Below are 19,211 nucleotides of genomic sequence, written 5' to 3'. Positions count from 1 at the left end.
TGTGAGGTGAGTTTCTACAGTGAGGATGTGTAGAGGTTGAAGAGAAGTGGTCCAAGGAGGCAATTCAAATGTTGTAAGTGAGTGGTATCAGAGGAATGGGTATATGTGTGGTTGGAAGCATATGGCACATTCCAGGCAAGTGTACTGTGTTAGGCATCAGGGCTAAAAAGGATATGAAGGAGAGAGTCATGGATAATAGAATCAAAGGCTGCTGATGATTTTAGGAGGATGAAGATGTGAAGAATTAGAAGTGTTATGCTGCAGTACGAAAGCTGGAGATCTGCAATTTTAGCTGCATGACGGTAATGAGCCCTGATTGGAAACTGTCACTGAGATTGTTATCTTTGAGGTCATTGGAAATCGAATTATACACCACCAGTTCAAGGAATTTGTGGTAGAAATGTGGAGTAGTGAGGGGGAATGGAGAATTGTGATAGTTGGATGGGTGCTCTGAGTCAGCCAAGGCTTCTTGCATATGGTTAGTACAGTGAGATTCTTGAGTGGGGCTGCCAAAATCCCAGTTTAAAGAGGAGGTGATCGATCCCATGATCTTTATTGTTTGGGAGCAAAAGGGCCTATAGGGCAAATGATAGAAGGGCTTTCATAACAAAAAAAGGTTGCAAATTGATCTGGAAAGGTAGGGGAAGTAAGAAAATGGAGGAGAGAGTAGGGATGGGATATCAGAAAAAGAGCTGGGAGTAAGAGAAGGGAACCAAAAGTATCTTGAATCTTGGACATCTTGGATGAGACGTAAAGGGCAAAGTTGTTGGTAGACAGAGAAGATGAGCATGATGGGGTAGCACAGTCTAGAGAGTAGTGGAGAGTTTGAGAAGATAGGATCAGAATGAGGAGAGGCTTGGTAACCTATGTATATGTAGCTTCATCCAAGACAAGAGACAGTGCAGCGTTAAAGGAGGACAGGAACGAAGAGGGTATTTGTGCCATTGCCTTAGATGAAGTCCCATGCTGATTGTGAGATGCACATTTCTGGAGAGATCTAGGACTGCCTGCACAGGAGCTAGGAGGTATAAAGGTATTAGCCAGGTAATGATGTTCTAAGGGAGAGCTAATGGCTGAGTGGAAGCCTTGATTGATAGAGGAAGCCTGGGTTGGGGAAGTGCAGTATAGTGGACCCGAGTTGTGCGTAGAGGGAGAAAAGTGGGTAACCATGATTAACTGCAGAATTGAGTGGTCAGCAGGGATCAATAAAGAAGACGAATGGGGTGAAGGAGGATTTTTAATTTTTTAAAATTTTGTAGACAACCACAGTGATGTAATCACTTTGTGGCCTGCTGAGGTGAAGGCAAAAGATGGGAGACAAGCATCTGATCATTCACAACTGCTAATTCCTATCAGTGAAGTGCTGGAGGGGTGGGGAAGGTTAGTTTTCATTTCAAATAAATGCTTCAAGAATTAAAGTTCATGTCTATTCTGATTACGATAACCAGGATCGTGGACAGTCCATGCCAAGCCATGGTCAAGGTGTTACAAAGGTCCTAGTATGTGAAATATTGGAACAAGATGACAGTAGTCTTGCTTGGCCCAAGTGAAGGACACAAATATAGGACTTCACCTGTGCCACAAACAAAGACCCTTTTAAAGTAAACAAACCCTCCTGGACTGCTTGTATAGGTAGAGTCTAACTACTTAACAAATCCACATCCTAATCAAACACTTTTTGACTCTTTACAAACACATTTTTTATATTCATTAAGTAAAATCTTTATCATGCTTCAATAAAAACTAGAAGGTATCACCACATATATATATACAAGACAATAATAAATACAACTGTACATATAAAACACATATTAAAAAACAATTTAACGTGCCATGTGTGTCACAGTGCTGAGTGCTTCTGTCTCTGTAAATCTCTACTTGTGCAACTATTGTAACTACTATAAAGATCCTATTGCTGATCTCACAACCATTACATTGCCCAACATGCTTCATTCCTCTCATTCACTCTCAAGCTTAGGAACTTCTTCAGGGGTGTACCGGATGCACCCCAGCCGGCCCATAGGACTGGGAGTTTCCAAACAGCACTTTAAGATAAGCAGCAGCACCCTTGAGATGGATGGGGATGCAGATTCTTACTCTTACCAAATCAATAATGACAACTCAATAGTTTGGCAAAGGGAGTCCGTTTAATGACAAGTACAAAAAACAGGGAGTCCATGAATATCAGCAATTGCTCGATCTTCCTTCTCGCTTCAACTCCAATTGATTTCAGAAAAAAACATAACATTTATACCAAAAACTCGTCATCACTGACGTGTAACTTTTTAGAATTTAGCATGCAACTTGATTGGTTCTAGGAAGGTAACTATAATATAGGTACTATATCTGTATATGGTAATAGGGAGAGGGCATTGGATAGACAATGTCAGGTGGGGCAACTAAGCCTTTCCTTCAAAATGGCTACTGTAAACTTCACTAAAAGTACAACGTCTCATTGATTCTACTAACTATAGGACCCTAGATTACGTGGTCCACTATAATTGGGTTGGCATCAACCCCACTCATACTTTTCTACTTGCCCTTAGCAGCGTGCAGAATGGCCGGTCAGGTGCAGGGAGTTCGTCTGCCTCCCCAGCTTCCCTCCAATTATTGTTACAATCAATCATCACCTCAATGGTCATGTGTCAATTATTTCTTTGTGGTTGGCCTCGAGTCTGCTTCTTGGTCTGGGAAAGTTAAGGCGTCTGGGTATGGCAAAGGTCCATGTGTAGTCGTGACAGTTTAATCCCTTCCTGCTTGTCTGGTCATGTGATTCTGACACCGTGAAATCGTCCTTTCCTTCATGCAATTTCGTGTATTTCATTTAATTCTGCCAGTCGTCTGCCATCTGTGGCTTATCTTGACCTTTCAGAACAGGATACTCTGTTCTTCTTCTCTTTAATTGTATCCACTGTTGGCCTATTTCAGATGATAGGACCTTGGCTTCTTGGCATGGTTACCTTCGTCTGAGTTTCTCTCCGTCTTTAATTCTCGATTTGTTTGCTGCGAAACTCTCCTCTTGAGACCTTTAGTAATCTTTGGTTGATTCTGCTCTTGTGCGTAGTGGAAGTGTACTTGCATAAAGTGATCTTTTTGAGGTAGATATGTACAGGTGGCGCTTGCCGCAATCTATCTTACTACTAAGCATAAGCAAGCCTCGCGATTTCTGTGGTTCTTGCGTTTACTTTGCATATGTACACATTTAAACTGACTGAAAGTCTTCATCGTGCTTGTGGCACACGTTTCTGACATCTTGACATCAATTGTTTCACTTTAGGCTTAGGATGCAACTTGTCCATGGTGTTTTGTCTCGTTTGTCATCATTCTCAGGTTGTTATATCTTCTATATGTGAGTCAGTCCGGGTTCTTATGACGTCATCATTCGTCTTCCATCAGTATCTTCTTAGTTTCTTTGGGTATTGCATTCTGACAATCGTCATTCTGTCTCACTTGTCGATATTGTTTTCTCAATGGGTACCTTACTGTCCAGGTTTTCTTAGGTGTCGGTACTTCAATAGGTGCTGTTATTCTCATAGGTAGTGGACAGACCCCACTGCGGCTCTCTGCTGGTTTATTTGATCATCATTCATCACATATTTTGGTGTGAATGTTCCTGGTACTTCAAAATGGTCGGCAGGAGTGCTAATCGTGCTTGGCACTTCCTCTTTAGGGGCTTTAAACCTTCTACACACTTCTAAACAGTGTTTTCTAATACCCAGGGTGATCTGTAGCTTTCCTGCCCTATTTTTGCAGGTTGGTAGTTACTGTTCTATGCTGCTTGGAGCCGTACAATCTTGCAGTCTCCCTTCTCTAAGAGGCTGGATTGTATAGTTTGACTCTTGTCATATACATACTAAGGGTCCTCCTAATGGGACATTCTGTATTGCTTATTTCATCTAGTCAGCCTATTGTTAATTAAAGCTTGACATTAACAACCTACTTCTTAGAGACTGAGGCAGACGATTCAATAATAAAAAGGATAAGAAGATAAGGTCCACATAGACGGGTTCCTCTATTAATAGCTATTAGTAGCATTGATAGAATATACGATCAACAGGATCCCATCCAAAACATTTCACAGGTTGATGAGGGTAGGTGAAGAGAACAGCAAGAGAACAGCATCAGTATAAAGGATATCTAGTGTGGTTGTGTGATCAAGGGTTATCCTCTTCCTGATGATGTCCATTACATTGTACTGGTGTTCAGAGTGCGTGTTGAGTGAAGAAGTATTCTTTATTAAATAAAGAATGCAGATCCCAGAACCCTGGAGTCAGTGTAATAGAAAAGACAGTGGGCCTCATTCCAACTCCGGCGGTAACAGAGCCGGAAAAACTGGCAGCTTGCTGCCGGACTTGGAATTAATTACTGCCTCCGTGATTGCTGGAATCACCGGGGCATTACAACCCCAGTGACACGGTAATTCCGGAGTTAGAATTTCATAAATCCCCATTCCCATGGAGTCCCATAGGAATCCGTGGGGATGGGCACAATAGAAACACCTGTTCCGTCTATGACAGAGCCGGTGTTTCCATTTCCGTCTGCAGGCGGGTGGCGTTACTCCCGCCAGGTCAGACCTGGCGGGAGTGACCCCTCCCACCTGCAGAACTCGTAATCTGTCGGTCTGGAAACAACAGTGGCGGCTGGTTTACAGCCACAGTTGTTTCCGGACCGGCAGACTCTAAATGAGGCCCAATGTCTCTGAAGGGTGTGAGAGGTGTAGCTGGGGTGCTTTTTGTGGCTGGTGTTGTAGTACTTGAATGAGATCCGAGAGGGTAGCAGTTGGAAGAGGTAGCAGAGGTCATTGTCTTGCTTTGTAGAGCATGAACTCCCCATGAGAAAGAGAAGGGGAAGGCAGTAAATGGGGGTGAATGGAGGTGAATTATAAATATTCTGAGGACGTGGCTGTGAGTTACTAAGATAGGAAGAGTAATAGTGTTTTTGTAGTACTACAGGGTATCAATGGTGATAGGAAATAGAGGTTAAATGGGATAAGGAGATGTGAAATAGAAGCAGGTTCGTGTGTTGGGGCACCAGTGATATGAAATGAGTAAGTGAAGGGTTCAGAGTGGTGAATGTAAGAGTGCAGGGTAGTAGTGACTAGAGTCCAATGAGAGGTTAATAGCAATCAAAAACGAACAGTGTTGGTATTAATCAGAAGCATTACAATTGTATTGATCTTAGTGTAGGACCAACCACAGTAGTTGATGAGCAATACGAGACAGTAAAAAGAGCTAAAGCAAACAACTTAGACTAGCGCTAACATCAGGAGTGATGCTTTCTGGCTATGTATTAATGCACAGCAGTAATGAGCCACTAATCATAACCTTGGATGGTTGCCTCGATTTTTCATTCCATTTTTACAAGTTGTATTAGGTTAGTGTTGTACGTGATTGGGAAAGGGACACGGTCCCTTTAAGAACAGACACACACTAGGAGGCGGGAGGAGGGCGGAAGGGGAGGGACAAGGCAGAAACGGGTAGTTAAGTTGTGAGGGGAATAAAGGAGAGTCAACCATGATGATGGCTCTGTGTCTCCATGGTATGCGTGGGCGCTGATGACTGCTGACCCCCCCCCCCACAACAACTGGCGACGAAGCCGACACAAAAATCCGTGTGACGGCAGCAGTTGGGAGGGCCCGTGCACCTGGCAGATTAGGTGGGCCCGCGCGCCCTGCATTTCGAGTGGGCCGTGTGCCCTACAAGGGAGCAGCGGCCTGTGTGCTCTGCGGCAGTGTGGAGGCCCGAAGGCCCCACGAGAGAGCAGAAGCGAAGGAGCAGCGGCCCGTGTGCCCTGCGGCAGTATGGAGGGCCGTGTGCCCCATGTGAGAGCAGAGACCTGTGTGCCCTGCAGCAGTGCAGAAGCCCGTGTGCCCTGCAGATGAAAAGGGCCGGCGCGCCCATCGTATCGCGAGGGCCCTTGTGCCCCACAGCCCGGAAGGCCTGTGTGCCCAGCTACCTAAGAAGGTCTGTGTGTCTCGCAGCCGGAGAAGGCCTGAGAAATGGAGCACACCTGTGCACCCTACTGTCCCTCAGCATCTGCATCCGATGGCGAGGGAGTGACCTGAGCTCTACAGCCGCCTAACAAGTGAGCGGGAGTCCGCTGCCACTGCACCCCGACGCCGCCCACCAGGCCCGGCCACTGTATCCTGACCGCCCGGAAGCACGGAGGAGAGCGGATTGAGGAGATTTCACCCGCCAATGAACAAGGTATGCCGGGAGGAGAAAAATAAAGACACGTGGGGAAAGTGCATCCCGTGTCTCCCATTTGTGACAATAGTGCAAGCACATAAAGACACGTGGGGAAAGTGTATCCCGCGTCTCCCATTCGTGACACTAGTGAAAGAAAATAAAAACACGTGGGGAAGGTGCATCCCGCGTCTCCCGTTACGTGACAATGCTTCAGAAATAAATAAAAAGGAGGAAAGATAAAGTGGGCCCACTCACGACCCACGAGCGCCCATACCAGGCCCAAATAGCAGCAAGGACACACGCCGTGCATGAGTTAAGTGACACCACAGTGCATATGCCCACATGCCAAAGGCGCACCCCGCTGCCAGGAACAAACGTCACTACCTCGACACTAGCTTCAGTGACCCGAGAATCGCCCAGAACTGCACCCTAGGCCAGCCGCACCAACGCCACCACCACTCCCCAGAAAATAAGAGGCCCACCTCCTACATCTGCACCACCAACGGAAAGGATAAGAACCTCCAAAACCAAAGAAAAAATAAAATAAAAACCTGTACGGTGACAGAGCGTGCGCACGCCACCAGAGTGACACCATGACTGACCAGGCAGCCGCAGATGCCGGGACACCACCAGTCGCCAACTCCAGCCTCACCTCACATGCCAGCCTCATGAGAAGACCGAGCCCTTTCGCACTAAATCCTCACCACGACCAAGGCCAGCGATGGGAAGAGTGGGTAGAAGATTTCGAGGACTTCGTAAGTGCCATCGGCACACAGGAACCCCCCCAATATACATTTTCGCCAATGTCACAGGGAGAGAAATTAAAAACATCATACGCACGATTCCCCTACAGGACCGCACCACATATGCGAAACTCCTGCAAGCCGTTAATGAGAAAATTGTCATTTCACCCAATCGGTACTATGAGCAGTACACTTTTAACCAATGTGGTCAACTCCCTCACGAGTCAATAGGAGATTTCGTCATCCGTCTTCAGAGAAAGATAACAAAGTGTGACTTTGCCAACTTTAACGATGACGAGGCTATCCGACACCGAATAATTGAAGGGTGCATATCCTCCATGTTCAGGAAACACCTCTTAAAAAACAAACTCTCCCTAAAAGAGGTACTGGACCTAACCAGAGTCAGCCGATCATTGCCGCCGTCAGCCCCTACAGCCGATACCCAGCCTCGCAAAACAGAACCACTCCCAGATACCCCACTCAACGGACCCGAGTGACCGCCAATGCTACCGCTGTGGATTCGAATACCCACACAGAGGACCATGCCCTGCCATCAGCCAGCGCTGCTTAAGATGCGGAATGGAAAACCATTTCCAAGTGATGTGCAAGAAACAGCTTCCTGAAGGAAACTCAACTCGCCAACGAGCTGCTAGCCGCACAACAGACACACATAGAACAACAACGCCCTGTCGAAAAGACTCCGACATACCCCATAAACTCCTATCAACGCCCGAATACCGTGAGAGCACTGGAAGGACTCCAGATTGAGCCAGATAGGAGAGATCACGAACTGTATGACATGCACCAGAGAGAACCAATGGAACAAGGAATGACATACATGGGGAACCCCCTGCCACCTCGTACACATGACACAGACCTATACACCAATTCCCCACCGAGACACCAGCTAGCGGAAGACGAACAAACCTACTAATTACAAGATGGCTATGATAGGGAGTATGTTCGACTCCTCAGCGTCAACGTTGAAGATGCTTCTGCTCCCAAAGGGACAGTGCAAATGGGGAACACCATGAACAAGTTTGTGGTCGACACGGGAGCGACGCTAAACGTCATGAATGAAGACTTGTACCGTGACATTGCCCCTCTGTACCCCCTTCGAGAATCCAAAACACACATCTTCCAATGGGGAGCAGCCCTACCCATGACATCAAGGGGACAATTTCAGTGCGACCTCACACACCGAAATCTCAGTGACATCCACAAACCACGTCATCAAGAGCCCATCTGTAGGGCGCTGCCTTCTCAGCTACCGGACCGCCAGTGCCCTGGCACTGATTGACCTACACTACGATCGGTCAGAAATAATAAAGGGACACCCCACAACGCGTGAAACAATCATGGCAATATCAGGCTGACCCCTCACGAAAGAAGACCTCAAACATCAGTTCCCCAAACTATTTGAAGGAGTGGGGATGCTCAAGGACTCAACCATCAAACTACATATCAACCACACCATCACGCTGGTGCCGCAGCACCCCCGCAAAGTGGGTTTCCACCTCCAGGAACTCCAAGGAGATCCAGCTCCTCCTCCTCAATGATATCATAGAGAAGGCAGAAGGACCGACGCCATGGGTGTCCCCAATAGTGATAGTGCCAAAAGAGAATGGACGCTTATGCATATGTGTCGATATGCACATCCCAAATACCACCATCCAGAGGGAGAGGCACCCAGGTCCAATCCTGGAGGACATGCTGATCAGATTAAATCAAGCGAGACACTTTTCGAAACTGGATCTCAATCAGGGCTACCACCAGCTCGTCCTGGAATCCAGACACAAGACCCATCACCACGTTCGCAACCCATGACGGACTCTTTAGATACAAGAGACTAAATTGTGGTATCTCATCCACTGCAGAGATTTTTCAAGAGACGATCAGACGCCTGATAGCATCTGAAATGAATGCCCTACGCGTTCATAGCGACGATATTCTGATTTTTGGGAAGGACCAAGAGCAACACGATAGTGCCCTAATGACCATCTGCAAGACCCTCCAAGAAGCAGGATTGACATTAAATGAACCCAAATGTAACGTCAACAAGGCCAGCCTCAAATTCTTCGGCCACATATTTTCTGACAAAGGAATTACAGCCGACCCGGACAAGATCAAGGCCATCACCGACCTCCAAACCCCCACGACGACGGCAGAACTGCACTCTTTCTTAGGGATGGCAGGATATTGTGCACGCTACCTCCCGAACTATGCCACAATCACTGACCCGCTCCGCACCCTCCTGAAGAAAGACCAACTCTTCGTCTGGGACACAGCGTGTCAAGCGGCGTTCATGACCATAAAGGAAAGCCTCGCCAACAACCGTCAGCTGGCCTACTTTCACCCAGAGGGGCACACCATCACGGTGGATGCCAGTCCAGTAGGACTTGGGGCCATCCTTGCCCAGACCGACGCCGAAGACAACACCCGGCATACAGTGGTGGCATACGCCAGCCGCGCTCTATCACACACAGAAAGAGCCTACTCGCAAGCGGAGAGGGAAAGCTTAGCCGCAGTATGGGCCTGCGAGAAGTTTCACCACTTCATCATTGGCCAGAGATTCACCCTCATAATAGACCATCAAGCACTCCTCTCGATATTTGGCAACCCCAAAACCAAAATGCCACCCCGAATAGAACGCTGGGGAATAAGACTACAGGAATATGACTGTCATAATCCACAAACCTGGGGGAGAAGCCAACCCAGCGGACTACCTGTCCAGACATCCCACGATGAACAAAGACAACACTCTAGCCCTTGAGGCCGCTGACTACATCTCCTACCTGTCCTCAAATGCCATGCCATGCCACCGACGATCTCAATTGCAACGTTTGAGGAAAGAAGCCAAGCCGACCCCATGATCAAAACCGCTGTCACACTCACACACTCCAACAAATGGAGAGAGCGCCACAACACAGGAAACAGAGGGGAAGGAGCTCGGGTAGATAGCCAAAGTGCACGAAGAACTAACAGCCACAGACCAAGGCATACTGCTACGCGGGGAGAGATTAGTAGCCCCGAGAGACCTAAGGAAGACCCTGGTAACACTAGCCCACGAGGGTCACAGAGGAATTGACAACACAAAACGAATTCTCAGAAACTACGTCTGGTTTCCGTACATGGACGTGATAGTTGAGGACATGCTGATGCACTGTAGACCCTGCCAACTGGCAGCGAAGGGGCCAACCCCAAACCCCCTCCAACTAACCACACTTCCAACAAGGCCCTGGCAAAAAGTTGTGATGGACTTTTACGGACCCCTGGAAGAAGGGGGATACCTGCTAGTGATAATAGACAAGTACTCCAGGTTCCCATTCATTAAGCAAACACCGTCGACGTCATTCACGGAAACAGCACCCATCATAGATGAACTATTCAGTGAGTGTGGCATCCCAAACACCGTCAAGACAGACAATGGATCCCCGTTCCATGGACAAGAGTTTGTGAGGTTCGCTGATCACCTAGGGTTCCACCACCAGAAAGTTACGCCCCTCTGGCCGCAAGCCAACGGGATGGTGGAGCGATTCATGGCCACCATCAAGCTGACCAGACAGAAGGCTGTAGCAGAACAAACACCCCCAACACAGGCCATCTGTAGTATGCTCAGAAGCTACCGAAACACTCAACATAATGCGACGGGAAAGCCACCCGCTGAACTCATGGTAATGTACCAACCCCGAACACGCATTCCCCGGTGAGAAGATTATACACCAGAAGAAGAAGCAACCATCAGAGAACGGGACGCCGAGAAGAAGAGAAAAGCCAAGCAATGGGCCGACAAAAAGAGGAGAGCGAAAGAACATCAACTAGAGGTAGGACAAACCGTCCTAGTCCGGCAAACTCAATGAAAAAAGACAGACACGCGCTACAGCCCTGAGCCTCGGGTCATCACAGCCATCAAGGGACCCATGATCACAGCGACTGGGGAACCTGGGGACATCACCCGGAACTCCTTGTTCTTCAAGAGACTATATCTGGAAGAACCAGAGGCACAAGAGACAGCAGCTGAAGATTGAAGTGGAGAATACGAAATAGAACCCCCGCTGGAGACAACTGGGGAAAGCAGAGAATCTCCAGGGAGGACACTCCGAACAATAAGGAAGCCAGTGAGATCCATCGAACAGATATAACTGGACTTTCATGTTAAGCACGGGGGGGTGTTGTACGTGATTGGGAAAGGGACACGGTCCCTTTAAGAACGGATACACACTGGGAGGAGGGCGGAAGGGGAGGGACAAGGGAGAAACGGGTAGTTAGGTTGTAAGGGGAATAAAGGAGAGTCAACCATGATGATGGCTCTGTGTCTCTGTGTTATGCGTGGGCGCTGATGACTGCTGACCCCCCCCCCCCAACAACAGTTAGGTGAAAGCAGAGTTGTGCTCTGTACTGTACCTGGTTCGAAGAGGATAACCAGGATGTACCCTTCACTAAGCCAGTCTTCACTGCAGACACCCAGTTGGTGGTGTCTGCAGTGGCCCTCTGTGTCTGACTCAGGAGGGGAATGCATGTGTTGGTGCTGTTTCCAATGAAGCACCAGATCAGTGATTTCAAAATGGCTACTGCATATGACTTGTTCAGGTAGGAGTGTCCAGCCTGGGGCTTGAATGTTGTCAGCAGCTGCGCGGGAGAGATTATGGCCACACTGACTGGGGGTTTCCTCTCGGGTTTCTTGCGACGGACCACGAGTCAAGGGGTGCTGGGATGAATGGCTCTCCACTTCACTTGCATCCAAAGGAGGATGATTGTGAACTCAAATATCTAGGAACATTTGCAATTCTCTTGTTTTCACATTGGCAGTTTGAAAGCAAAAGCAACCAAAATGCAGAACTGTTTCCAAATCTCACATTTTTAAAAGATTTAGCCGAAAACAATGCAAAAGAGACTCTTACATGCCCACTTAACAGAAGGCCTAAATACTACCGATGTTGACATGTATATATGTATTTATTGTGAATTTGTAAGGTGCTTATACATCAAGTAAATTGTGTTTCAAAGCGCCCACAGGGCAACGAGGAGGGGACATGGGAATGAAGGGCAATTATAACAACGACGAAGAAAGAGAGAGGCGGTCCTACTAGGCCTTATGAACAGTCAGAGCGTGCAAGTGCAAGACATGCCCAAAAAGTTCACTACACGCGTTTTCTTCAATGGCATTTTGGTGGCATTCGTATGTACTTTACTTCCTAGGTTGCATTGTTTCAGAGCTAAATCATTGTTTTCTCTCCCATTTCCCCTCAGCCAAAGCTGTGCATGAACACTGACTTGCAGCAAGAGGGCGTCCATCTTCCTTTCCAGAAGAATGAAAGCAAATGAATGTACGAAGGATCTCCACTGAACCAGTGTGCTACCACTAAATCATCAGGAGATTCTCACATCTAAAAAAAAAGGCCATGCACGAAAAAAGGATTTTCTACACATATATAAATCATTTTACCTTCATGTCCATTATTGGGAATGATTTTTACACTTATTTTAGTTCAGACTTTTATATATACAGATGCACTTTTAATACACCATGTAAAATACTGACTGGCGTTTTTAAAACAGAGTATATTTTAGGTTTATTTCTTGGACTTGTTTCATAAAAACAAATTTCGGCATTACAGGTTGGTTTTATTTATGCAAACTGAACTGTTCTTTAGCACACGAACGTATATTTACACAGCAATGGTTAAAGCAGTGTACCCCCCCCCACATACCCGTGTGTTAATCATTATTTTCCAGCGCAGCACAACAGGGGCTTGAATTGCTATCTAATGTTAACAAAACACTGACATCACGGGGATAATGCCATCGGCGTGACGCCATTCCAGTGAATTACAGATGCTCAAGCAATGACAAATCTGAATCATGTTGTTTTTAACATGGAATGTTTTTGTGTGTGTTATAGTGCCATAATGGCCTCTCATGGTTCAGCTGGCATTTAATGACAACTCGGCCCTTGGCCTTTTGTTTAAGTATGTCACAAACCCCCTGAGATGGCACCATAGGACCATAACACATGATTATCCATTATTTTCATTTATGCATAGCAACATTAATGTTAGTTCGTGTTACTTTCTTTAAAGCATCCATAGCAACATCACACACTTCTGAAGATAGAAGCAAAGCTATTTTGGGCTGTGATTTACTCAAAACAAACGAGAAGAAGACTGCATTTCACTCAGTTAGAAAGAAACATGGTAGAGAAATGGACTAAACGGAAAAAGAAAATGGTTAAAATTATAAGCACAACACGCGAGAGTCTGTTACGGAAAGAAGGAAGGCATGGCGAGTATTTTAGAAAACATTTCCAGCAGGGGATTTAAATGCCAATCTACTGTAGGTGAGAAGACAAGAGTCATGTTCGTGATTTGGTCTGCTGATCAGTCTTATACCAGGGGAGATATTTAACGGTACATGCATGCTGTTATTTCGAATGTTACATTTCTCATGGGTCTTCGAGCAGAGGGAACTGGCAAGTTGAAGAGCATAGAGAGATGTTCACTTATGGTCAAAGAACAATCTCGAAGAATGTTTAGCAGAAGAAACTTTAATATTAGTTGCTCCCGGTATGAGTTCGAGAGATCAACTTTTGAGCGTGATCTTTCTCTTTATCGGAGTGCTATCTCTAGTCTAGCATGACTGTGTTATTAACCTTGGTTTTGTCCAATTGGAACGTTTACATGCACTATCGTAGTGCAGATGATTAAGCTCCTGTCCCTTCTGAAATCAAGTGTTAGTCTCATTCTAGTTTATGCGAACACAACAAAGGTACACTGCGAGCGAGCAGGTTTGATCACTTGTACGATTACACTCTAAACTAAATTGTAATGTAAGAAAATATTGCTTTTAGTTGTAAAACAAAAGGTAAACTCATGCTCTTTAATATCTCTTAAAAACAAAATCACTTTGTGCTGTCCTTGAAAAAAATATGATCGTCTTATGCTCCCTTTCAATTTTGCATTGGTGCTGTAGTACAAGAAAAGGAGAGCCGGTCGAATGGGTAGACACATTTGAAATCAAGAGCAGTTAGAACATGTAGATGTTGCTTTACCAAAAACCATGTAATTTCTGCCCCTAAGACACAAGTAAGACACTGTTTCAACATTTCTTTCACCATCTCAAGCACTAAGACCTCCATGCACTTAACTTGTCCTCCAACAGCTCTTTTTGTGCTAAGAGTACACTGTGGCCCCTTTAGTAGAGTGGTTTGTTGAGAAAGGATTAAGGTCTGCTGTAGCCCAGGCGGTTGACAAGGCATGTTGTGGAATGGCCGATACAGAGGTCCCACATGTGTAATACAAGCACATTCCTAAATTAGAAATTGGATCATGTGACCTCAACCTTAAGCAATGTACAACTCTAGTGTAGCGGTCTGCAAAATAAGTGAGCCCACAATCTGTATTTTAAGTGTCCTTTTACAGGAGTTTGTAAGAAAATAGGGACCACCCTATGGAATACAGGAGAAATGCTAATCCTCCAGAACGACAATAATGGATGCTTCCGCTGCTTGCCTTAGACTGTATGGATCCCTTGTTTTGTATACCGCATTAGTTAAAAGATTCAGCTTCTAGCTGCTTTAAAGAAAAAAGTATACTAGCCCTTGTAAGAATAGGGAGCAGAGTCGCCGGATGATTTTTGCTTGGCTGACCCGTTTTGTTGAGCTGCTATGTGATGCTGTGTCTTAGTTTAAGGAAAGTGAGGCACTGCTAACCTCAATAATGGCATGTGCTGTAATGTCTCTTTTTTATGATTCCAGCCCTAAGTGAGGAGTGAAATGCTAATATGTTGCAGTGTTTTGTGAGATGTTGACTTTATTTCTGCATCAAGATAATAGCTAAAAATGAAGGATAACATTTTTAAAAAGTGTTTGAACTAAAATTCATAGTGTATTTTGTCTACATTTGGATACAATCGTCTTTAAAATATATACATATATATATTTAGAAAATGCCGTCTATTTTTAACTAACTGAGCACTGCCGGAGTGAATTTCATAACGTTTTGCCAAAATAAAAGATTTCTATTTTTGTCTTTATAAAAAAAATTGAAAAAACATAATGAATATTTTGAAAAAAAGATGTTAATTTAAATACAATGTAACAGTTTGGAAGATTGCTATTATGTATGTATATATTAAAATATTAATAGGATATGTTTACCTTCCCTGCGATTTATTCTGCATATGTACTTTTTTCCTATAATGTATTTAAGTATTAAACACTAAACACACCAGCATCCATGTCTCAAATTAAACCAGATACACGTGTCTGAAAAGTCGGGACAGTTGGAACCGAGATGTACATAGCTATAACTTTAAACATTATTTATTTTTTATTTTTTTCATTTTAAAAGCAGAGACATTTTATGTGTGCTTGTTTGAGTGAGCCCTGGTGTCCATTGACCGCCCAGTACCTGAAGGGCCCCGGGAGTTTGCACGATCAATGTGTGTGCAGGCTCTTCCATGGTGAAGAAAACAATGAAGAAGTCTTACCGGGAGGCCCAACATTGACACTTCATTACAAAGGTAACTTGAGGGCATACTCAAAGTACATTTTTGAAAGAGATCACCAAACCAGCCACAACATTTCAGAATATGGGTTCTTTAGGAATTCTGGAGTGCAAATGAAACACCTTATTTACATTAGTGTTAATGGAAAAGGTTTCCACGAATGCACGTCGCCCCTTTCCTACCCCCCTTATTCATAGAATCTTCTGCCTGCTCATCAGTAAACCCAATCTTATAAGCACCCTCATGTGGTGAAATCCAACTGACATAACAGGATCATGATCACACTCACAAGAAATAGGTATTGCCCGAGAGTCATGCCCCATCTGCATTCCCAGTGAATATATATACAAGACTTAAAACAGCAAAGAAGTTAAATAGCCATTATCATTTGCAAATATATATGTTTGCATTTATCTAAACAAATCACTTGTGCAATAAGAATTCTTGCATGATGCATGGCAAGTCCTCTTGGGGTTCAGTGGGAGATGCACCTGGGAAGGACTGTAGCATACTGAAAGGTTGTTGACAGTTGACCTTTAGGTCCCACTGGGGTCATTAGATTCCACCTTTCTAAACTGAGCTAATGGATTCAAGGTTCCAGCCTGCAGGGTTCATGTAACCACATGTCTGCCCTCAACAAACATTGGGTGGAACCTTTCACTCCATGGCTAACTTTCTGGTGTCCCAGTCCCTGAAATGGCATGGGCATTTTGCCGGTACTGAGCAGGCTCCGCACATTCCCCTGGATAGTCTTGCTCACAAGCACCCTATGAAGGTCTGAAGGAAGCTATCCCATGTCTGCTTGGGAAATAAGTAACCAATCAGAGTGAAAATACTAGGAGCGGTAAAACCATTGACAATCTAATGTTGGAGGCTAATGTGTGTGTGTGTGGTTTCTAAATCAGCACACTCTGTCCCTCATGGAAATGGCAGAACACACAAACCACACATCTTCCCCCCAATCTTTTAAGGAACTTGAAGAAAAAAGGACAAAATGGGCACTGGAAAGGAAATTGGTCAGAACAACCCTGCATCTCCCTATATGCGCTGTGAAAGTGCCCAAAAGATTTCATAGATGTGTCGACAGCAGTGGTCGAAGTGGTTGGGAGTAGTGCTTCTCTACTTTTTGAAAATAAGTTTTACTGTTCCTATACTTTTATTTGATAAAGAAACCGTTCAGGTATAGTTTGGCTTTAAAAAAAAGAAAGTGTACGTTGAGAAGTTGAAGCTTGCACCTCCATGCACTGCTCTCAAAATTCCCTTAAACAGCACGTGTTTCATTTTGGGGGTTTGTGTGGAGTGGGGGCTGGACAGCAAGGTACATAATTCACTACTTCTTTTCAGACACTTTGACCACTGGTCAACAATTGTTAGAACCCCAATACAGAAGGAATGGGAGGTAACCCCTGCAGAAGATCCTTGATGTGCGCATTGTGTCATGAACCAATGTTTAGTTGGGGTGAAATATGTGGTAAAAACAGCACATTTGTAATACAAGTGGACCAATGCCTGAAAAGTAAATTCTCCAAAGAATCCTTGGCACAAGGCATCACCACAGCCCTGCAGAGCAAACAGGAATTGGACCAAACTATCCTCCCTTGATTGGTACATTTTAAAGCATGGGAATTGGAATCCTATCCAGCCTGGATATACATTAGTATTAAGAGTTGTACCTGTTTGTAAGATGTGGTTATTAACTTGCTTTCAAGTGATGATCCAAAGAATGGCAAAACAATATTTTAATCTAATTTGAGAAACAAACTAAGCACCTTTCATTCCAGACCAGCATTTAGCCAGTACATCATTCAACAGGGCTTATGCCACATTCTGGAGGGACTCTGGCCCACTCCCTGCTGTTTCAACATGTCTCTTCAGCACATCAGCATCCACCTTCTGACTACTAGATTCAACATACCTCAATCTAGATACTGCTTGTCTGGCCATTGCTTCATCCTTCCACAACATCAAGTCAGGCAGGCAAGAGAAGGGAAATCCAGTAAGAAACTTGCGATAGCATGTGGGTTAAATATTCCTCAACATAGCTAAAGACAGCACGTAGGCAAATTACAAAAACCTTGAATACATAAATAGGGAACACTTAAATGTGCATATCTAGACCCCTTGTTTCACTTTGAGCATGTTTGTGCCTGCCTTTTGTCCAGGTTTTCCTTTGTAGTTGAGGGGCATATGTAATTCTGTGGGATGTTGAATGAAGGGAAGTTATGAATAGCAGGCGTGCATTGCAAATGAAGCATATAACCACATATTACCAGGTGTTTTGTCTGAATTTGTGGCACATGGCCTGTGTAGCATCATTGCAAGATGGCCACCATTTCAAATTATGAATCATATTTTGTTCTGCAACTACTTTCGGAGTGATCCTATGAAATATTTTCTAAGGACCTTTTTGGTTCATCATAAAAACTGAATAAAGAAGGTCCTTAAAAGAATTTGATATATCTTGTTGTTTAGAAGTTTGCGGTTCGTTTGTCATGATTTCTAAAATCCTTTCCTTCTATTTTGTTAAAGGTTCTGGTTGAAGCGTGAAATTTGATTCTTTCTTCCAGTAAAATCAATTTTTTCAAAGTTTGATACCTCCAGATATGGAAAGTCATTTAAAACTAGAACTTCCACCTTCAGCCAAAAAAAAGAAAACGGATAACTGACTTTTCCTTGTGTATCTTATGTCAATAAAGAACGAAATCTCCCCTGGTTAACCCACAATGTTATGAAAAGGTTTTAGAGTGTATTAAGAAGAGAGCCGAGTGGAACCATAATGAATACTTCAACATAAGTCTACGATTAGGCAGCTTAACACCTGGAGTGATGAAAAAGGAGAATGCATCATGGTATTCAGAATACTACAAGCAATGTGCTCATAAGGCAAACATTGATCGCAGCAAAAGATTGTATGGAAAGCAGTTATGTGAGCCAAAGCCATCTATCTCCGGCCATGAAGAAGAGGAAGAAGTAGAACAAAGCTACACTACACTGCAAGATTTAAAAAAAAAACCTATGTACGAGAAATAAATGCTGCTTTTGCAATTGAAAAGGAAAACTAATAAAATTAATTATATTTGAAAGGAACTGATTCTGCAGGCATCCATTTGAAGAGAGCAGTAGAAATGTCTAACAATGATTATACAAATCTTGGACACCCTCACGCAGAAATTGCATATCACAAGCTATGTTGGAACACACATGTAGTGAATATCTTAAGACGCAAGCCTTGATGAAGCAGAAAGATGCGGACAAATTCACTGTCTTACAAAGCAACACATGTTGAATTTGTTTTTTCAATCAGTGGTCTTCTCCTTGAAGGCAATGTAACAAAAATAGGGAAATTTCAGCTAACAATGGTTTAGAAGAAGGGCAGATGAAAACAAGAAGAAAAATCAGAAGTTTCAGAGAAGAAGAGCTTGAATGTATTGGCATTATTTTTAGTAATCCCAAAAGGGTAAATGAACCACGACGAGTCTCACTGAAAGTAACGGCAGATTTCATGCAGTAGAAGAATTTCAGGATATTGAGAACCCTTCTTGAAGCAGCTACGATTTTATGGAGAGCCGTACTTACTTGTGAAACATGGAAATTCACTGAAAGTTTTGAAGAAGTGAATATGACAGATGTTCCAAAAGAAGTGGTTCCTTTTTACAAGTGGCGCTGTCAAGGACAGATGGATATGAAAAGTAATTCAGAAAAGCGGGATACCACTGTAATGAACAGGGCTTGTTAATTGAAAACGAGTGTCAGCTGCTGCCTTCGCATCTACCTT

At 44.4% G+C, this 19,211-nt stretch overlaps 1 protein-coding gene across 8 annotated transcripts in view; it reads left to right on the top strand.

Moving 5' to 3' along the window:
• Positions 1-15,077, top strand: part of PLEKHA7 (pleckstrin homology domain containing A7) — a 1,516,580-nt gene extending 1,501,503 nt beyond the window's left edge. For all 8 annotated transcript variants that reach the window (XM_069623767.1, XM_069623765.1, XM_069623764.1 and 5 more), the window contains one exon: positions 12,182-15,077. Coding sequence is in view for 1 of the 8 variants with exons in the window: in XM_069623764.1 (XP_069479865.1) it covers positions 12,182-12,204 (23 nt within the window). In the remaining 7 variants the exon portion in view is untranslated. The remainder of the gene's footprint in view (positions 1-12,181) is intronic.
• Positions 15,078-19,211: the final 4,134 nt, after the last annotated feature.

This window comes from Ambystoma mexicanum, chromosome 11, assembly GCF_040938575.1.
Source record: "Ambystoma mexicanum isolate Mex_15411 chromosome 11, UKY_AmexF1_1, whole genome shotgun sequence".
NCBI classification, from domain to species: Eukaryota; Metazoa; Chordata; class Amphibia; order Caudata; family Ambystomatidae; genus Ambystoma; species Ambystoma mexicanum.
The sequence above is the reverse complement of the archived record's forward strand: the minus strand, read 5'-3'. Positions and strand labels throughout refer to the sequence as shown.